General features: G+C 40.4%; 2 protein-coding genes across 2 annotated transcripts in view; one reads left to right on the forward strand and one right to left on the reverse strand.

Moving 5' to 3' along the window:
• Window positions 1-22259, forward strand: part of LOC137997648 (nucleolar complex protein 2 homolog) — a 50934-nt gene that overhangs the window by 20017 nt on the left and 8658 nt on the right. Inside the window, exons 12-18 of the mRNA XM_068843753.1 lie at window positions 190-301; window positions 1169-1282; window positions 9430-9531; window positions 10093-10161; window positions 12874-12948; window positions 13072-13164; window positions 15108-17342. Coding sequence (XP_068699854.1) covers window positions 190-301; window positions 1169-1282; window positions 9430-9531; window positions 10093-10161; window positions 12874-12948; window positions 13072-13164; window positions 15108-15350 — 808 coding nt within the window. The 3' untranslated portion in view covers window positions 15351-17342. The remainder of the gene's footprint in view (window positions 1-189; window positions 302-1168; window positions 1283-9429; window positions 9532-10092; window positions 10162-12873; window positions 12949-13071; window positions 13165-15107; window positions 17343-22259) is intronic.
• LOC137995006 (melanocyte-stimulating hormone receptor-like) lies at window positions 2870-5372 on the reverse strand. The gene has a single exon (XM_068840580.1). It carries the CDS (start codon window positions 5084-5086, stop codon window positions 4121-4123), a length of 966 nt encoding a protein of 321 aa, XP_068696681.1. The 5' UTR covers window positions 5087-5372; the 3' UTR covers window positions 2870-4120.

Raw genomic sequence — 22259 nt, forward strand, 5'->3', positions numbered from 1 at the left:
CACGCCTTTTATGGTGCGTCCTCGTCTTTAAATGTACCATGACTCGTCCCTTTAAAAACGGAATTAATCTTCCGCGATACCGCACCTCACACCACCGTTTTGACCCACTCATCACTCTTCCTTCCCCGAAAAGACTTTCGTGAGCGTTCTCTGTGTTAAATGTTGTTAATGCTCTCTTTTTTTTTTAAGAATGGTGCCGGCTGCAAGATATTATCCCCTGCGATTTCATTGTATCCGTTCACTGAACTTGTTATCAGAGGCAACTGACACTTACATACCAGTGGCACCATTCTTATTAGAGGTGAGTGTGGGGTGCAAAGGAGTGATATACGAAACGCCGTTGCACAGAGATTGTTTTGAAGCGATCTTCAACTCTGCGATACGCTCAACTAAACTGCGCAACTGCGGAGATCTTTTGATCGCATTGTTCAGTTTCCTTGTATGTAACTGAACATTCGGGTATAATCTGCTAAGTCTTTTGTTTTCATAACAATGTTAGAGCTTTTCAGTTTTAACCCCGTTTTGCTGGTGAATGATGTTGAATAAGAGATGTAATTTTACTATTTCAAATTTTTGTTTTTTTTTTCACAGTAATAGTTTGACTTTTGTGTTTTCCTTAATGTTTTGCTCAATTTTCGTTTTCATTGGTCTTTTTGTAAATTAAGTCAGAGGTACGTTTCCCGCAAATACAGCAGTAAAGAGTTTCAAACTCTCAACGACGGAGGAAAAGAGAAAGAGCCTGGGTTCGAGTTTTCTTTGCGAATGCAATCCTGGGCGCTTTCCATTGTACAAAAATTTCGGCTTGAAAATTCGTTTATTCCATGCGCCCACTACTGGAACAATATGTTCCGCTTTGCCAAAACCTGACCCAAGCCACAGCGCCACTCCAGTCGATCAGGAAGTGTCTCTTGGGCTTGTTGTGGGCGTGAGGTACTGGAAACGAACAAGTAGGTCAAGTGGAAGGGATAATAGACCATTTTCGAATTCTCACGGCTGGACTGGATCTAGCATGAAATGTAGGCCAATGCGGGCAAATCTTTTGAAATGCAAATTAATTTGCCCGCATTAGCCTCCATCTCATGCTAGATCCAGTCCAACCGTTAGAATACGAAACTGGCCTCAGTTCCGTTGTTGCCACTTATTCAGAATTTTGCTCGGCTTATTTTAGATATTGGAATCAGAAGAATTCAACAAGAAAATGAAAATGTCGACTGCAAAGCCAACAGAGTTTTCTTGCATCCTGAAAGTTACAAAACAGCAACTTGGAACCAAACCTTACCAGGTGATACAAGCTTCGGAACAGAGGATATTACATGGCCGCGCGGATTTCGGATCTCCAAGCGGTCATGTTATGGTCTGTTCAGTATCATGTAAACACCAATGAAATACCAAATCATTTCACTGTAATATTTTTTGTAGGCCCAACGTAGAACAACGGCGCGATTTATTATATAACCATAGCAATGGTGATCTTTTCTTTTGTGACGATGTCATGTTTTTGCGTGAAAGCTCACCTGGTATTTCATTGGTGTTTATATAACAAAAGCTCATGACCTTAAAGCGTTTACCTCTCGTTCAGAGCTGTTTTTTTTAGGAAGGCTTCGTGACGCATGTCAAAATCGTCGTGCATGTAATTACATACATTTTTTGACACATCTGTTATTGTGATCTGCCTCTGTCTTGTGAGAAGTTACTCGCTATCTGCAGCTAACAGGCCTGTAATATGCTAAAATCAAACAAGTTTCTTTGAAAGAATGAAGGAGATGGAAGTTGTTAACCTTGGTTGATGAAATAGAGAGATGATTTTGTTTCGTTGTTGACTCGGGATTTCTCGGAAAAAAATTCGATTGCTCCTTTGCAAAAGTCAAATGGACGACTTACCGATTACAGTTCGGATGCTCTACCACCCGCTGAATTATGGCTCGTCCCCTCCGAGTTCGCCCCCAACATTTCGAGTTCGACCCGTAAACTTAACCAAGTACGCCCTCAGCATTTCGGGTTCGATCTTTAAAACCTAACTGAGTTTTCCCCCTGTATTTAGTAAAAGTTGCATTCAATATATAACACAATAGTTTTCGTTGTATAGAGAAGACGAATTCGGTCAAGTTTTAGGAGCCGAACGCGAATTGTAGGGGACCAACTCGGTTAGATTTACGGGTCGAACTCGAAGTGTTGGGGGCGAACTCGCGAAGAGGCCAAACGTGCGTAACTCGCTATGCGAGACTCGTGGGAGCTAGGCCATTAAACTTGGTTCGGGTGACAATTTATTGTTCCGCAATATTGTTAGGTAGGACTGGAATTGTCGAAACGGTCATTCTCGCTGTTGAAATGAATGACTGAGATAGAAATTGTTGACCTTGTTAGCTGAAATGAAGCGATGATTTTGGCTCGACTTCTGGAAAGGAACACTCGGATTTTTCCCGAGTATCCCCGAGTCACTATTGAATACGAGCATCCGAACTACAATGTTGGACAGAATAAAAAGGAACAGCAAACCCCCATCCCCCCCAAAGCAATGATGAAGCCCGCAAAAGCCAAAACGCGCCATTTTCCCATCCTTGATTTGGGGGGGAGGGGGGTTACAAATTTCCCATCTATTTTGTCCAAGATTGTAGTAATCTGTAGGTCGTGGGTTCGGCTCCTGCAAAGGAGCACTCGGATTTTTCCCGAGCATCCCCGAGTCACCATTGAATTCGATCATCTGAACTAGTAATCGGTACGCCGTCGGTTCGACTCCTGTAAAGTTCCCGAGTATTCTCAAGGCACCATTGAGAATCGTCTCTAACAACAAACAACAAACAACAACAACAATAATCTATTTTTTTTCCTTTTAAGTAAGAGTTACATCTTATCTGGCCCGCGGATAGCGGGAAGTTTCTTCTTTTTGGGAAAAAACAAAACTTAGCCTGATGTTTACTAACTCTCTCTATTATTTGGATGGTCTTTCGCTGAAAAAGTGGGATCATATCCGCCATATCGATAGATGACTCGTACTCTATCTACATCGCACAATGTAATGGGCTTTACTAAAAACAGGAACGGAACGGAACTGAACGGAGTATACGAGAATCAACTGGAAACCGGAATGAAACGAAATGAACAAGAATGTTACCAGAATATACCGGAACCAGCCGGAATGACAGTTTTCTATCAGCTTTTGTGGTATCGAGTGATTCTCTAAGGGAATTGCACATATGTTTGCCTTTTGTAACATTTGGCGCACTTCAGCCATGAGAAAATTTTGACAGGTACATCCGTCGCGAAATGAATAATTATTTGTTGTGGAAGTATTGTATTTTTTCCTGAACAAATACAGTAACAACAGAAACCGAATGTAATCCTAATTGTGTTTTTGTATGGATCTTGGAGGCGGCTTTCACCATGCGAGTTAACAAACCCATGAACACTTTTATTACATTCTGATAGGTCAATTGTGTATTGACCAATCACAATCAAGTTCAGCGAACCACAAACTAATTACGGTTGCTGCTTGCCTGCTCCCACGACCGACACGTGATGGAGATACACGGAAATAAATTCGCGCAAACTGGAAAACTCTTTTCCTCTTCCCGATTCGGTTGGCAACAATAAATGCCATCGAACCTGAACGCAGTGTTCCATGTTTGAAGAAAGAGAAGTCAGAAGCACAGAAAAAAGATCGATCGCTGATAATATTTCGATATGCAGAATACTTTTTCTTTTCTTTCCGCGGAACAAAAAGTGAGTGGACCGCTTTGCAGTTGCGAGAACATATCGTGACTCGTTCGAAGCCTTGTTGCTTCCCCTTTAATGTAAACTTTTGTTTTCTCTCAGTCTCTCTATTCTGCATACTCGTTCATTCACAGTCTAGAATGATGAAAAATTACGTTTCGTTCCTTTGTGTACACTAATCAGCTTCATTCTGGTGTTCTTCTGGTTTATTCTGCCTTATTCTGGTGTCATTCTGCCTCTTTCCGGAATATTCCGGTACCATTCTTGTTCATTCAGTTTCATTCCGGTGTCATTCCGCTTTATTCCAGAGCCATTCCGCCTCATTACGGTATATTCCGGTTTTTTTTTTCCGGTATATTCCGTTCCGTTCCATTCCGTTCCTGTGTTTAGTAACGCCCCAATATAATCGTTATGTTACAGGCGCCACGTCTCTTTCAAAACCCAAAACGTACCGAAAAGACTTTCGAAAGCTCTGTAACCTCCAGGCATAAATGATAGGGTCGACAAGCGAAGATAACAACATGATGTCGTTTGTTGTAAAGTGATATATCAAAAATGATGGAGATTCTGCACAACTGCACAGTAACCACAAATGAACCTTCAGAAAATACGGCGCAAAACAAGCGTAAAATGCAATCAAAACAAGTACAATTGTAACCGTTAATCTGTGTTCGCGATGGACGCTTCTCTCGTCTCGTACCGATTTCTCCGACCTAACCGCCTTGTTTAAAGTTTGAAGTTTTCTTGATAACGTTCTGAAAATCATAATGTATACAATAGTTAGAGCGACGGCAGGCACAAGGAAGTGCGAGTAACAATAAGCGAAGAGGAATGTCAACTTTCTGACGCCGGCCACTGGAAGCATTGTTAAAATTGAGGCGTTTAACCAAATTCCCAACATGCAGATCTTAACCCTTTTTACAGTTATCCTGTTGTTGTAGTTAAATGGATCCGAAACGGCAACAAAACGATCCCATGACATGGCCATTATGCTGCCAGCAATGACAAGCATGACTGCTCCTGCGATGGCATACTGCGCTGTGTTGAGAAATTTCGGCTGAATTCCATCTTGAAACTTAATGTAATTTTCCACGGCGCGGCAGTACCCCAGGATTGCGCCAACCAGAAAGTCTGCTATTCCCAAATTTGCCATGAGGTAAGTTGTTGGAGTTCGTAAGCGGTGGAGAGGATCGCGATAAATTACGACCAGCAAAAGGAAGTTGCTCAGAGTTACTGCAGATGCCAGGAAAATTTCAATAACAACAAGGCTCAAGTAAAATCGCGAGCTTAGCTGGTTGTGAATGTCAAAGTCAACGTCGTCCGACCTTGGCGGAAAGCTTCCCGAAATATTTTCAAAATCCGAGTTGTTAATCATTGCGAAACCGAAAGCCAACACCGCAGATTGAGTTTTTTTTTTTTTTTAACGCGGGTAGTCCAGTCGTTTTCGTTTTCTGACAAAACACCAGTAGATCCTGCCTTTTTCCAGTATCCCTGTTTCCTTTCGCTGTAATTTACGATATTGAGTAATGTTAAACTGGCCTTGGCAACTCGTTACTCTGGGAAAATAGTTTATCCTGCTTCAGTGCAATCATTGTCAATAGAAACGTTCAATTCAGGAAAATGTCATTTTGTAAAGCAGGTGTTTCGAGAATGTCACTCAGTGACTTTGTTACCGAATTGACCACTTTTTGTGCAAGGATTGTGACTGAAATTGTTACGGTATTATAAGCTTCAAGTCTAAAGTTTTGAATTTGTTATGCACAATTTCAAGGCGTTTGGAGCAAATTAGTGTTCTTTCGAGTGGTAGAAATAGTATTACTGTCCATTTGATTACACACCTTTCAGCGTAAAAAAAGGCAAACTGACAAAGCTTTCCATTAGGGTAAACAGATTAATTCTGCCGTGCGCGAAAAAAGGTTAATGAAACGACGCCCTCTGTCTTCACATTTTTTATTGCCGCGAATTTCATGATGCTTTTTCTTAGACAAGACATGGTTTTGTTATTTTTTGTCCTTATCACGGTAGATAGCGCTTTAATTAAGGTGATTCTTCAGAAAATAAGTCACCGTGCTTGCTTAAGAGATATAATGGGCCAATTGTACCCCATTGATGCTTGTACTGAGACTAATCACGAACGTTATTTTATCGGCTCAGGGTACATTTTACGCTAACTAAACGAGAGGGTTTTTAAAGTAACACTTGAAAAAGCACCTGATAGGTAAAAAGTCTAGAGCATATGGAATACTGTGTTACATAGTTTATGGAAAAATCACTCAACTTAAAACGACGTCGACTTTAAACATTTCTCGAGTGGTCGTTTTCAAGGTCATAATTTACATCCCTGGGTAAGGGGCTTTGTGTAGGTTTTTAGCTATATCTTTCTTTCCTTCCGATAATTTTTTTCTAATTCTTTGAGTTAAAGGGAGTGAATTGTACACCAAAATTATGCAATAGAAAAATATAGGTCACCGTGTTCATTTAAGTTCCTTGATTAAGGTGACTGAACACAGTTTTGGATACCTACATTTCATTTGCCTTTTTCTCTAAAACCCTTGATCTTTTGGTCACCAAAAATGATAGGAAGCACGTTAACAACACGAACTTCGATTTTCTGTTAGTTAAGCTGACGTATATGCCGTTGCCATGGCAACATGAATAAATATAAACTGGCCTTTAAAATCGGTTTTGTTTATTTGCAGAAAATCTGATCGTTAGATTTTCTTTATAATTTGCATGCAACAAGCTTGTAACGATGCTCACAAATGCTCACAAGTTAACACTATTTTAATAATAATTTGACAGAGAGATCTTCATTTATTCCATGTTGAAGGCTCACTGGAATATCTAGAATTTCCTCTGTTAAAGTTCCACCTTTTTTTTAATCCTTCAGTTACTTATTTCTTACAGTATTTTCTTGCCAAATTTCGTTAAATTCTAACGAGTGGTTCTCGAGAAATAGGTGTATTTCTGATAAAGCTATTCCGCATTCAGTCGCAGTTTTTGAACTTACTACGCATGCGCTACATTTATCTGAGTTCTTTGGATAACGAGGAAAAATCTGCGTTCTTTGCATCGTAACCTTTTCTATAATACATTTCTCATAGAAGACTAAAACCATGAAAATACTTTGTTCAATTATGAGGAACAATAGTACAGATAGCGGAAGCATCGAACAAATAAAATGATTGCTGTATTGAAGCCATGTTTATTTTTTTGTAATCCTTGCGAACTGTGTTCGGCCACCTTAACTTGATTATCATAGATCGAAACAACAAAATTCGCCATGTTCTCGGAAGGCGCGCGCTCATTCGCAAAGAGTTATGGGTCATTCACAACTTCGCTCACATGTTTTGAGAACTGTTTCAGCTTGTATGATCGACTTACGCCATATTTACAATGTTGCAAATTTGACCAATTTGTAAATATTGACACACCATATTCCCAATTCAATACTGAGGAATCGCCTTAAGACAAATAAACTAGTCAAAATTGTTCGTTATGGCGCGAAAAATAGGTAAATTGCCATACGTTTCGAGACTGCTGCCTTTTCATCAGTGGATAAAAAGCAACAGTAAATTGTGCGCGTTACATATTTGAAGTTATTAGTGCGCGCTGACTGGAAAGAACGCGCGTGTAAACATTCAAAACAAGCATAATTTCGATGTCACGAAGACACCGAAGACGCCGCACCTGCCATAGGTTCATGGATTAATTTCTTTTACACTATTTTACGAAACTGACTACATAAAATTTAGGGTTATGATCGTATGACTCGGTAACGCATCATAGCGGGCTAATTAAATAATTTTATAATTCTCCCGATATTGTTAAGAAAAAGTATTAAATATTTTTAAATGCCATCGTAGAAACTTGTAAAGCAACTGTTTACTGGTTTTGATTGGAATCAATTCCGTTATTTAGGCCCGTTTTAAACGTCGCATTTTACATGTGCCGAATGTAATGCAAATGAGAAAATCAATTGTTTTCGATCATTTGCATTAGATTCGGCACATGTAAAATGTGACGTTTAAAACGGACATAACAGTCAGTTTTTAATGTAAACAGCTATTCTACGCTCGCACATAATCCTATCATTGGGTCACGGAATTTGGACCTCGAACGACGAAATTGAAAATGGATATTCATCACACGATGTTATAACATAAAAAAATAACAATGAAATACTGTGAATTTTATAAGAAGTCGGCTAAAAATCCCTGGAAGAACGTGTAGGCTACTCATAGAACGATTCCCTGGGGAGATTTTAGCACGCCCACTGTTGTTAAAGCCAATAAAAACAAAGCTGTCTCAGCGTCAACGGAAATGTGATACTTTTCGTGCGAAAAATCTGTTCCTAAAAATAAATTTACTCGGGAAAGAGTTGACTCAAGGAATTAGTGGAGATAAGGGCTCCCCTGCATGAGCTCGTAGTTTTTTAAAACACCTTCGTTTTTTCTGGTCAACTCCCCAACCACCCTCGCCTCAATGATCTTGGTATCGTCCTTAGTTCAAACCAAGGCTCGCTCTGGTTTCCTTTCTTTTGGTCAGAGACTAAGGAGGGTAAGGAGAGGGAGAGAGACTCGGTTTGATTTTGCTAGCGGGCTACGATGTGACAAATCCATCATCCAATTGGAAAAATATTGGATGAATGGCGTCACGCAAAGCTGCTTGAGAGGGTATTTTTTGACTCGTCCTATGACGATAAGTAACAAGAGGCTACGGGTAGCCTACACTTTGTTTGAAGGATTTTTAGCCGACTTATTTTAATTAAGTTCACAGTATGTCAGTGGGTTTTTTTTTATGTTTTAATATCTTGGTAAATATCCAGTTTCAATTCCTTAGTCCGAAGTCCGAAGACCGAAGTCCACGTTCTGTGACGCAACGATGGAGTGAAGTGCGTTCGTGGATATTTGTTTACATTTAAAACTGTTGTTGACGGCATTGATTCCAATCAAAACCAGAAAACAGTTGCTTTGCAAGTCTCTATGATGATATATGAAAGTATTTAATAATTTTTCTTAACAATACTGGGATAATTTATAAAATTACGATATCTGTTACAGAGTCACACGAGAACCGGATATTGCATTGCGTGCAGCGAAAACACAAAAACTCGCTTCCGGTCACGCACGCAATTCTTTAATGCATATTTTCCCGTTATCTGTCACGTAGTTTTCCGTGGTTTAGTGGTCATCACGATTGCCTCTGAAGGCAAAGATATCGAGGTCTAATCCCACTTCAACTGCCTTCTACGAGACAGAGAAATCATACGCGTGCGCAGCCAGAGCGCGACCCGAAAAAAAAGAACTTTAAAGTGCAAAAACGGAGTCGAAAACTAGTCGACGTCGCAAAGCACAGTAACGACGCAGCTCAAAAATGGTCGAATCAAAAGCATACTGTGGCGCCTGTGGCAGCCGCTGTAGGAACCATATATGACCTAGGAGCACAGCTTACAGCCTGCTGGAGTCAGCTGTATGATGGTTTTTCTGAGAGAGGAAAACCAGAAAACCCGGAGAAAATCCTCGAAGCACAGTAAAGAACCAACACAAACTCAACCCACTCATGGCTTTGACTCCGGGAATCGAACCTGGGCCTCATTGGTGGGAGGCGAGTGCTCTCACCAATTCGACAACCCTGCTTCCCTCTCGCGATGTCCCCAATTCTCTTTACCCTGCTCGACATCATCCAACTCTTGTTCATTGACTTCTTCTTCCCTAGGATGCTGTTGTTGACCACATTTTCGAACTATTGTTGGAGTTCTTCTGTGTGCATGCACACTCCATAGCATTTCCAGAAGTCGCTCTTCCCGCTGTAGTTAGAGTAAGTACCTTACCAAGTGCTGTGCGCTATGTGTTTCGTTGCTCTCTGTCCACGGTTATCGCTACAAATGAGTTTGTATTTTTGCTCACAAGACGAGTTGATGATGCGGATTCTAAATTGTGTGTGAGGCCCGGGCCAAACTTCGAATTTTACATGAGGTGAACTAAATGGTAGTTTGGGTCTATCCAAGTTAATTCAGTTTGGGTCGACATAAGTTCAGATAGTTAGGTCAAACGTCGCATTTAACGTCGAACCAAATGCAAAAGAGAAAACATACATTATCATTCAAATTTTTCAATTAGGAGTTAAGTTCTACTCATGAGAAGTCCGATGTTTGTCCCAGACTCGATCTTCACAAAAACCAACATTTGACTTGATTTGCGTTAATTGTTAATTTTAGTTTACAGTGTTCCCAATTAGTGCTCCAGGAAATTAGAGAACCACGAAACCGGGTGCTCATAACTGGGCCTTGGAGAGGACAAGCTCACTTTGCACTGCTCCAACCCAGCCCGTTCGCGAACCATCGATAAGCTAACGTTGCTTTTGTGTCCTTTAAATTAGTTAAGAAAGTTCATCAAGACGACAGCTGTTCCCAAATATCGGAAGCAAATGAAGCAACTGGTCGATAAGGTACGTGTCAAGTTTTGATTCAATTTGTTGGCCCTACCCCGAATCAAGAAAGTATTATGTTCCAAAATATAGCGCCGATTTGGTAATAATCAATCACACATCCAACGCACGCTCTACGGAGTAACTGTTTCATAGAATTTCATTTTACTCTGAACTGTTTTCAGTGTCACAAAATGACCGAAAGTTGTTTCAATTTTACAAAACGACCTCTGCAAATGAGTTTGCATGTAAGGCCATACCGTGTACGAGCTAGTAGAGAGATTTATCATCTTTTTTACGGCAAACATTTGACTTGATTTGCTTTCATTGTTAATTTCACTTTACAGTGTCCCCAATTAGTGCTCTACGCAGCGCTAGAACAACAAGACACTTTCCTTTCCTTCCTTCCTTCCTTCGTCAAATATGTCCAAAAATGCACTCCTTTCAATTGACGTCACGATCTAGCGCCCAAAGCATTGTGGGATTAATATGAGGACAAAGACGTTAGTCCGCATTTCAACCCCACAATGCTTTGCAATACTCTATTTCTATCAACTGCGGAAAATGCTATTTGATCCACGCGGATTTCAACACTTGGTCTTCTCCCCCAACTTCAACATCACTCGTGTCTCGGAATACAGACAATTCATGTCACAAAGTGTTCCCCAAATGCTGCTCCTCAAGTAAGGATAAACTGCTGCATTTACTCTTAAGCTAAAAATAATGATAACCTTTACCCTTAACTTAGGCTCGTTCCAAACGCCGCTCCATTCATTCGCCGAACCTAACTGATGAGCTAAGAGCGGCAGAAGAGCGACGTTTGAATCAGTTTGGTTCGGCAGCTTAGATTTGGAGCGGCCAGCAACATTACCTTCGGCAGGGTCTGTCGCACTATGCGACGTTGGAGCGGCGGCTGATTCACACAGCGCTCTTGTCATGTGTTGAACCTAACGCATAAATTGTGATAATTTATAATCTTACCACAATACACTCCGAAGTTTTACCTGTACCTTGGCCCCTTTGCCATTGTACGGATTTTAGTTTGGTTCGACCCAGTTACAGCGTATGAATCAGCCGTCGCTCCAAAGTCGCTCTTTTGTCGAACTTTGTTGAGTTAGGTTCGGCACATGAGCGGAGCGGCGTTTGGATCAGGCCTTTGTTAGAAATAGGTAGCAAAGGCTTAGACTTTAGGGCGATTCCTCAGGAAAAAAAGTTATCGAACGATTTTCTTCAAACTTTCCCTGAATGTTCCCTACTAATCCCTGTTTTGAGAACTACATGATAAAAAAGATAAGTCACAGTACTTGCTTTAAAGAGATATAATGGGCCAATCCTTCCCCATTGATGCCTGTACTGATACTAATCACGCGCGTTATTTCATCGGCTCAGGGCTAATTTTGCGTAAGCTAATCGAGAGGGTTTTTAAAGTAAACACTTGAAAAAGCACCTGATAGGTAGAAAGTCTAGAGCATATGGAACACTGTCTTACATAGTTTATGGAAAAACCACTCAACTTAAAAGGACGTCGACTCAAAACGTTTCTCGAGTCGTTGTGCTCCAGATGATGATTTACATCCCTAGGTAAGGTGCTTTGTGTACGTTTTTAGCTATATCCTTTTTTCCTTCCGATAAAATTTGTCTATTTGTTATTTATTTAAAGGGGATAATTTGTACACCAAAATTATGTAATAAACAATATAGGACACCGTGCTCGCTTAAGAGTAACACACCATTTTACCTGTCTAACTCAATTATCCTAGATCGAAACAACAAAGTTCACCATGTTCTCCGAATGCGCGCGCCTATTCGCAAAGAGTTATGGGTTATTCACAACTTCTCTCGACGATCGACTTACGCCATATTTACAATGTTTCAAACTTGATCTTATTTATAAATATTGACTTACCATATGCGCAGTACAGGATGCGCAGTACCATACTGAGGAATTTACCTAAAGGGACGCTTCAGGTTGGATGTCAAAATTGGGCGTGCATCTAAATTAGGTAGCCAAAGTCAGACTAAAATTTGGGTCATTTCATGCCTATTAGTAGACTGCCATCGAAGTCGGTCGAGCCGCTTTAGTCAAGCGAACCGAGGGGAGAAGCAAGCGAGGTGTAGAACCGAGGGGACATTGGGGAGAGAGCGAGATGAAACCCTCTCCCCAATCTCCCTTCGGCTCTCTTGCCTAAAGAGTGTGACTCGACTGACTGAGAAGGGACTGCTAGCAATCTGGCCTATTAGGTTACAGGTATCAAGTAACTCCTCGAAAGAGAGAGACGAGGTGATTTCGCATTTCGAATTTCCCGTTTGCCGTTTCACGAAAAACGCGATGCTGAATCTCTCTATGAACCGAGATTGAGCTGTGAGTTCTGCGCGCATTTTTGTACATTTCTCTGCCGTACTCTTAAACAACCTTTTAGCTTTTAGCGACATTTTGTATTCGTTCACACAAATCTCTGTGTTGTAGGATGCCTCGACCACATTATGCAACGTAAACAAGACGGAATAATTACACCAAGCTGCATTTTAAAGGGGTTTTTTTATTTGTGAAAATGCTGTTGTCATGCTTAATTAAACTTGCTAAGGAAACAAAATGTGACACTTCTTTTTAACTATCTTACCTGTGTCATGCATCTTTCCTTCAAGCTTTGGCGTTGGCGTTCTTGCTCGATTTGACCTGATTTTCTGTTGATTGGTTTATTCAGATGTTCTCTCTTTGTCCCTCTCTAACAGATTGAGGAAACGTCAACAGAGGTTACAAATCGCCGCTCTAAGGTCTCCTTTAGCCCTAAAGATACCGATGAAGTGGTGAGTAATGTGAACTAACGAGTCGACAGACATCTTGTATGTAATCCACAAAGGGAAAGCCCGTACATGCGCAAATGAACAGCGTCACCGACTGAAGACATGTTTTTGTTTTGGTTTTGGTAGGAAAGGTGGACGGCTCAATATAGGCAGCATCCAAATGCTATTGTAAAATTCTACAACACTTGGAAATCCAGGAAACCCGGTCCCACCCAACAGGTGGGATAATTACAAATACTTACAGTAGTCAGTGACAATATCGGTATGTACTTCTGCAACTCTGCAAGGATCTGTTAGAGATCGTTATCTTTATAGGGAATAAAGCTGTTTACAAACATCAATTCTGTCATTCAAATCAGTGAAGTGTGCCATCCTCTGGAGCAATAGAATCTTTCGTTTCGGCAGCCGATGAGGATCTGTTTGGCACATTAATGACAGTACGTAACATCGTCGATGTATCATCGCTTTTGGAAACCAAGAAATCTACAATTCAATTCTATTATGTGTACAGTGGTAGCAAAAGATGTATGTCTACCACAATCTCGTCGTTAAAGTTTGGTTTGGTTTTCACTATCGGTGCAAATGCAAGCACAGGTGTAAACACCATGAAAACGGCCTCAACGCGACCATAAACAAAAGAGCGCAAGAACGAGTGCAAGGATTAAAAAATTTCCGTATGTTTGTGCTTGCACTTTTGCTTGCATCGCTTGTAAAAATCAGACTTTATTGTAATGTGACAAGTATCAGCAAATAAATGCACAAACTAAGAAATTACGTTGTTAAATTGTTATTGGAAATGCGATCTTTTGAGAAAAAGTTTGATTTAAACGTTTTGTTTTTATTCGTGGAAGCAGACCTCTGAGACTTTTGAGGCGCTGGGAACTGTGTTTTGCATGAGGTATAGCGGTGATTAGTGGAAAGAGACATCGGATATTTCGGAAGGGTGATAGTGATATCGATTTTGGGCGAAAAAGACTGTCTTTTTTCCATTATAAACGCAGACTTCCAGTTTTCATCGACCGAAAAATTGTCCTTGACCATACAGCGAGCCCCTAAGGTGTAGTTAAGCCTGACTTCCAAATTCCTATTTTCCAGCTAGAAATTTCAACTTATTGGTGAAACCACCCTTTGGAATCAGGGACTCCCATTTTAGAGAGGTCGGGATCTTAGTCCTTTGCGCTTCTCTGGTTTTTCCCCGTCAATTAATGCCGTAAATTTAAGCGCAAACTGAAAACAAGGAACCAAAAACACAGAGGAGGTGTTATGAAAGTGTTTATCATATCTTTTGATCTCGATCAAGGAATAAAGACAAACTTTTAAAGGGAACCGAAACTTTCCACGACGAAAAAAAGAACTTAAGGCCGTAGAAAATAATGCTTGCAATCAAAATTGTTTGAAATGTTTTCAAAGAAAGTTAGTTGTGACGTGTTACGTTTGCCCATTGTTATTATTGTGTCAAACCAATAGCTCTCATTGGAGTTATCAGCGGTTTTGCCACATGAACGAGGCTAAGGAGTCATTTTGTATTGAATTGACTCTTAAGCCTCTTTTGCATGTAGTTTTAAACAAAAGAAAATGTGCCTGCAGGCTCAACTCCAATAAGGACCAATAAGCATCTGTAACACGTCACAGTTATCAAGATGGCGTCCCCCGAGAACTTTCAGTGAAAGTTAAAGTACAGTATGTAAGCAATTCTTAAGTTCTCTTTTTCGGATACAAACACTCTTTTTTAAATTTCGAACGAAAGTTGGTTGCAAACATTATTTTCTCCGGTTTATACATTCATTTTATCCATGGAGCCCTTCATGAGAACAAATGAGCCCAACAAATTGACCTGCTCCCAACCGTGTGGCTTCGAAGCTCAGTTGGTAGAGCATTGCACCAGCATTGCACCAGCATTGCACCAACATTGTACCGGCATCGCAGAGGGTCATGGAATATTTTCGGGTGCCTATAAGAGACAATTGCTTAAATTGTCCAGGAAAGTGCGAGGATCACTTCTCTCAACAGTTATTGTTTAGTAGCAGTGGAAGTTGCCTTTTAATTTAGAGGGCCGTATCGAAGAATACCGCTCGATAAACTGACCACTCACCCACAGCGCGCGTACTATTTAAGGGATAAGATAAATTGACTTTCTCCTGTTTTTCAACGATTTATATCAGAATGGCAAACGGGGAGAAAACAACTCGGACGATGAATCGGTGGAGAATACCGCACAGAGAAAACGAAAGCACATTGGCTCGGAGACCAAAAAGGAGAAACTTAAAGAAACTGTCAAGAAAGCGAAAAAGGCTGTGCAGAAAAGCGCGACGGACAACAACACTGGTGCGTCAGCGAGTCAAGCAACCGAAAATGATGCGGATGATATTGTGGAGGACTTCCAGTTTTCGTCAGACGAGGATTAGAAGCAACAAAGGAAGAAACATATCCATGCGACCGTTCGAAACACTGGTAAAATTGAATTAAATTGGATTAAAGGAATTTTGCTGAGGTTAAAACGAGTGTAACCTAGCTGGAAAGCAGTGAGCGTATCTAGAACGGAGTTTAGCCTGAGATTTTACTTACTAATTAAATTAATTTACCCCATGAAAGGTTACTTATAAATAAGTGAAGGATACTGTTTGCCGCTTAAAGTATTTATTATTGGTTTTGGTCCCTCTATTTTTGAAAACAAGTATATTATTAATAACTCAGTTATTAATAATATACAACATGATTTTTCTCGTGCAATTTGGAATAAATAGGTCCTACGGGCTCGCGGGCTGTTCGTTGTCGAAAAAATGTATTTGTGCTCAATTATTCCAAACTGCACTCGAAATCATGTGATTACCCTTTGCTAATAGCCGTTCTCAGTCGAACGTATGTAGTTGTCATGGTAACTTAATTGTTCTAAACAACGCCAATGAAAAGCCCAACCATTTCATTTTAATCTTTTTTGTAGTCCAGGGGCCGGTTACTCGAAGCCTTACTCATTGGCGCTAATCGTTCGTTAAGAGCTATCAAATCCTATTGGTTTCCATGGTATTTAACGCTGCTTATAGCTAACCAGCGTTAAATACCATGGAAACCTATAGGTTTTTATAGCTCATAACCAACGGCTTGCGCTAAAATGGCTTCGAGAAACCGGCCCCTGACGTAGAACAACGGCGTGATTTATTATGTAACCATGTTCTTTTCACGAGTGAAAATATCATGTTTTCGCGCGAAAGGTCTCCTGCCATTTCATTGGCTTTTATATAAATAGAGGATATTACACGGTGGCGAAAAGATATGTTATTTGCCGGCTGGGAGGTTAGCGAAAAACTGTGACCGAGGTCACCATTTTTGGCAATACGGACTGACCCTTAGCTGGTAAATAACTTACGGTATTTATTTTTTCCTCTCTCTCTTCCTTCCTCTCTGAAATAACTTTTTTAATTGTTGAGTCGCGTTGCGCTTGATAGCGAATGTAGTAAGTATTAAAGCGACTTACAAACTGAACGTTTCAAAGAGAAAAACTTTTATTTGAATTCTATTTCCAAGCCTCTTCTCTAATAAAAAGTAACTTCTGTATTTGGTGTCAAAAAATGGAAATTAAAGGTCGAGGAAAAAACTTCTGCGAGCGTTACCGTGCCCGTGGGCATTTGTAAGGTGAGGCGAAAACTCTATCGACCAGTGTATTCGAGTAATTGATGTTATGCCTCGATAACTCCGTCTATAGTCTTTCGCCTCACCATACAAATGCGGATCAAAGAGATCTGTGCCTTACAGAAAAGTTGTACAAAAGCCGATACACGCCATCTACTGAACAAAAGAAACTAACAAATTTCTAATGGCAGACACAAAAACAAATACCTTTTATCGCAGTAGTGTAGCAGCTGATCCAAAGATTTCTCGCCATTGGTTCGCAACCCTTGCACGAAACAATGACATGCCATTCTCTCTATTGTTTTAGCTATTGTTTGGGGTCAGGGTTGCAAACCAGTGACGAGTTATCTTTGGATCAGCTGCTACATCACAGTTAAACTCTTCCATCTCGTCCAAACACGTGTTTTATAGCTATTTCGGTGCCCGAAAAAAAAATCCTGACACTTTCGGTTCAATTTTCCCCACCCCACGAAGGCAAAGGTCAAATTCCCCATTCCCCGGGCACAGAAGATAGATAGATAGCCGGAGGGGTGGGCGGGGAGGGTGTTGAGTAACGCTTAACTTTGTTTTACAGGCCTTGTTTAACCTCAACTAAATTGTTTATTTGAGTGTCTCCGTTTTAAAAATTAAAGTTATCACCTACTAGGAAACTCGTGTGGATAAATTTTATTGGTTAAAAAATGATCAATCATTCATTTCATTTCACGGTAAAACGTTTTAACAAGAAAAATCTGTGATCATTTTCTTCAGCCCCGTCTTCTGGAAGCCAGGTAAGGATTTTCCTATTCTTTGATACTCTTTATTCGATTTATTCTTTTCGTAAGAAAAATTAGCAGTAATCAGCAATTTTAAATTGGGGTTGCCTCTTTTACTGTTGTTAAGGATGGCTTGATGTCCGATTAGTGTGTATTGGAATTGGCTCACCAAAAGTAATGTATGCTTATCTCTATAATGGTATTTTGATGGTGTCGGCCATCTTTAATCAGAGCGAAGAGCGCCGGATATTTAGTTGAGAGAACAATCAATTCAGCGACTACACATTTCCAAATGTAAATTTAATGAAAATGTCTTCATTTGGCGGGTTAAACTACATAACAAAGGTTACAGAAATGAAGCATACAAATCATGAAAAAAATCACAGATTATTCACAATTGTCATAAAAACAGATAAAACATTGGATATCTATATGTTTTTAATTACTAAGTTATGCTAAAACCTTATTCTACTAAAGTAACCATTCTTAAAACATTTTGTGTTGATCTGTTGTAATTGACTTGCTTCTGAGCTTAACTTCTGGGATGACTCTTTGACTTTCGGCAATAGGGCATATAATGGGTGGTCACACTTCGCTTTAAAAACGTTAAATGGTGTATAAATCTACCGTGCTGGCTCCATAGAATGGAAGTGCTTACGTGATCTTTGGCTGAACAGTGCGTAGCCTTAACAAGATGGTCTAACTCTACCTGCTTGTATCCATCTTTTCTTAGTGATCTTAAGATGTACAAACACTTATTTGCTTCCCGGAGTTTCCCCTTAACTTGAGATCGATTAAAACTTACAGCAGTTTTGTAATGTGACACCTAAAAATAGTACGTTTGTCATTCTGTTCTATGCCACGTAGCGGGGTAAAGTTAGGCGCGACACCTTTTCAAAGCCATACATACATACTCCCGCCATTAACCTCCTTCCACTTAAAAGATTGATTAAGTGCCTTTAGAGATTTTCTTCGCTTTTCTTACGCACATTCACAAGAATAAAAGTGTTCGTCGGTGTACTTAGTAAGGTCGCTATCCTAGCAGCCGAATGAGTGACGTCAAGATCGTTTAAGAACAGGTTAAACAAATACGGACCACTGACAATTCCCTGAGTAGTACCATGGTTGACATCTTTCCAATCACAAACATTATTACGACAGACGACTCTTTGTTCTCTGTCTGACAAGAAGCTAAAGTACCAGTTGACAATGTATGAGTTTCAAGGACCCTGTTTTATTTTCTCCATAAATAAGTTGTGCCTAACTCTATCAAAAGCTTTCAAAAAATCCATCGTAAATATCCTGACTGCTCGGTTATCCTTTTTATCTAAACCTTGGCGAAACTAATACTGCATTTTACTGAAGAAGCGCGTTTGTAGAACTGCCTCCTGTTCTGTACGCAAACTGGTTCACGTAACTTTCCACTCCATATTTACCAAAGGTGTTGTATTTAAATGGTCTGGATACTTGCTCAAACGTTCTGGTAATTACCGGTATAACGCAGCTGATTCCCCTAAAGTCCTGGGGTTGTTCCGGAATGTCTTCTTTGGGAAGCGCGTAGACATTAGCTTGCTTCCATGCACTAGGCCACCTTTGAGTAGACAAGGATTAGGTTCCAGATTTCTTGTACTGCAAGTACCACCAATATGGCAGCTTTCTTCCAGACCCAGAATGGTATATTATCTGGGCCGGTAGATGTTTGCTTTATTTTGAGCAGAGCGTAGTGAGCCTGCAATCCTAAACAGAATAAAATGGAACAGCAAACCGCCATTCCCCCCAAAGCAAGGATGAAGCTAACAAAATCAACATGGCAGATAGACACACTGACACGAGCCGGCCGCCTCAAACGTTTCTAACTCGTCCTCTAATTTGCACTACGAAGATAATTCATCTGAATTAGAACAATATTTATCATACAACGCTGACAAGAAAAGGTTTAGCTGGAATGGAAGCCTTGAAGAGCTTGAAAGTTTTGTCGATACAAGACTTTCGCGGCTGACCGATGATGACGATAATGGTTTCTGTGGTTTCAAGACAAAGAAGTTATACAACAGCTCTGGTATTATCCTAAAGCTACCGGATGTAACACTTAATTTCTACCGAAACACGAAGACGCTCCAAGTGCAAGGGAAAGCGGCCGAAGATATTAGAGACACTCTTAATAAACTGATTCAAAATAATTTGCTTGTTGCGGAAAAGACCGAAGATACTGCCGAGCATAGCATTGACTCCGCTATGAACAACGATGAACACATTTCTACAGCGGACAACACTTTGATAACTGACCATAATGACCCTCAAACCTTTAAAAACGAAATTGACAAACTTTCGAAAGCTATAGACGCCATTAAACGAAAATTTGAATTTCCTGCGAATCTGTCCCAAGTGGATGCGTTGCAAAGTGAAATTGATGAATACAAATTGAAATGTGCCGAGTGCGAAGTAAGGATCCAAGAACTTCAACAAGAAAAAGCAAGTCTGATGGAATGTATTAAAATTCTTTCCTCGAATCAATCGGTAGGTTCACACGATCTACACGATCTACAACCTGCTTCTGATGACTGGCAACCCGTTACGTCAAACAAGTCTAATAATCCTAGACGAGGGAAGAAGAAAAAAGGCAAAGCCAGTTCCCAGAACCAGCAACTACAAACGGAAAACAACGATACTAGTGAGAACGGGCAAGGTGAGCAAAGACCTAATGAAGGTACAATCATTGTTGGAGATTCGATTGTCAAAGGATTACACAGGGACTTATTGAGTCGGGCAGCTAAACGGCGCCTAACTGTGAGAAGTTTCCCTGGTGCTACAACCGCAGACATGGAGCATTTATCTACAACCAAGCTTGGCTACAAAACCGAAGGCCATAATCCTCCATGTCGGAACAAATGATCTAAAAAATTCATCCTCTGCTCGGAATGTGGCGGAGAAAATCGCCAACCTGGGGAATATGATTGCTACAAACTCTCCTAACACTAGTGTAACCATTTCTGCAATCACACAAAGATCAGATTGAAGAATCGCTCAACAGGAAAGTAAAGGACTGCAACAAAGTTTTAAAAACATTTTGTAATCAGAATGGCTGGGCCTTTGTCGAACACTTGAACATCGACGAAACATGTTACTTTGAATAATTACAAACTCTATCTTAGCAAGATAGGTATTGCTATTTTAGCAAGCAATTTTGTAAACAATATAGTTCATTGATACGATTCTTGCTTGACAACTGTGGCGACAACTAACCTCGCTGCTACCTCCAGCGCCCGGACCAGGTCAACTCTAATGCCAAAGTGTCGTGAATTTAAATTGGCTAGTTTGAATATTGCAAGTCTTTTGAAACATATTGATGAACTTCGTATTCTTCTAAATGATCAAAACATTGACATTCTAGCCATAAATGAGACTGAACTCTGGACGCCTGGTGACGAGTATAATAAGTTTTGGAGGGAGGGGAGTCCCATACAAAACTCACTGAGCAATTTGGGACTCCCCTCCCTCGAGGGAGACTTATTATACTCGTCACCAGGCGTCCAGAGTTCAGTGCCATTTTGAATTGGGCACTCCGTGAGTACCACGCTTGCTGGCCGCCATTTTAGCAGGTTAACTTACAAGTTTTACGGAGTCTGGTGGCTCCGCGTTGCTACCTGGAGATGCTTCAGTGGATTCATGGTTTAGAGAAATTCCTATTCCACGAACCTGGCGTGTTTATTTAGCGACTGGATTTGATTTTCGCGGAAAAAATCGTGCTTGTTTTGGGTCGATCGGAGTCCCGACGCTGGCTTCCGTCTCCTACCTTGTCACTATATTATGAAGGAAGGTGAACGGGGACCATTTTCCCCGAAACTTCGTGTACGTATTAAAGACAACAACAGCTCACCACATGATAAGTTTTATCGATTTTTATTACCATTTTCTAGCAAATTTTCAGACCTAAACTTCGCCTCATATGTTCTCTATATTTTAATACCTACGTGACGCACACAGTGAGCCTGGGTTACCTGTGATTCAACCACATTTTGATTATTGTAATGTCGTGTGGGGAAACTGTAACAAAGGCCTTTCTGAAAAACTGCAAAGGCTTCAAAATCGGGCAGCTCGCATCTTAATGTCTGCGAGCGATGATAGTAAGTTGGATCATTTGTTCCGGGCACTAGGGTGGCGAAGACTCTACTATCAAAGATTGGAACAGAAGTCTATCCTAATGTATAAAACATTACATGGTATGACACCTGATTATCTGAGATCAAGATTTGCATATTGTGAAAATGAAAGTGCTTATCGTTTAAGGAAGACCGAAAAGAAATTAGTTGTTCCACAACCTCGAACTGATTTTCTCAAGAGAGGTTTTTTGTACAGCGGAGCTCAGTTGTGGAACAACTTAACTGTAGACCTAAGACAAGCGCCTTCAATGACCGATTTCAAATCTAAACAAGACGCTCTCAAAAAAGCGTACACTGGGTTGCCTGTGGTAGGTGTTCCACAAAAACAGAAGGCAATGAATTGGGTGGTATTGAACTGCAGGGTTCCAGTTAATTTTTTCAAGTGGGGGGTCATTAAGACCATTTGAGGGTCACCCACATGTCGCGCCAGCAGAGGCCCTTTTGCTCACACGCTCACAACCTTTAATTACTTTTTAATATCCTGTCCTATTTTGACGTCTTTTAGTTTTTTAAGCTTTGGTAGTAAATTCAGTTTAAAGATAACAAACACGCTCTTGAGTAAAGTGCACGTGATCACCTTGTGTCAACTGAATGAACTACGGGAAAGAATGTTAATCGTTCGTCGTTTTCAGAGTAAAACAACGTACTTTTTTAGCCAAGAAACTTCCGTGTTTGGTTTTTTAATTTTGTTGTAGTATTTTACTGAATATTTACATTTCATCTGTCGGGTCAGGAAGCTTTCTTTGTCGGGTTCCTGGGAAACGTACCTATT

The sequence above is a fragment of the Montipora foliosa genome, chromosome 3, assembly GCF_036669935.1.
Source record: "Montipora foliosa isolate CH-2021 chromosome 3, ASM3666993v2, whole genome shotgun sequence".
In the NCBI taxonomy this organism is placed as follows: Eukaryota; Metazoa; Cnidaria; class Anthozoa; order Scleractinia; family Acroporidae; genus Montipora; species Montipora foliosa.

Excerpts from the sequence above, each read along its gene's own strand:
- LOC137995006 (XM_068840580.1), bottom strand. The coding sequence starts at position 5,086 with ATGATTAACAACTCGGATTTTGAAAATATTTCGGGAAGCTTTCCGCCA.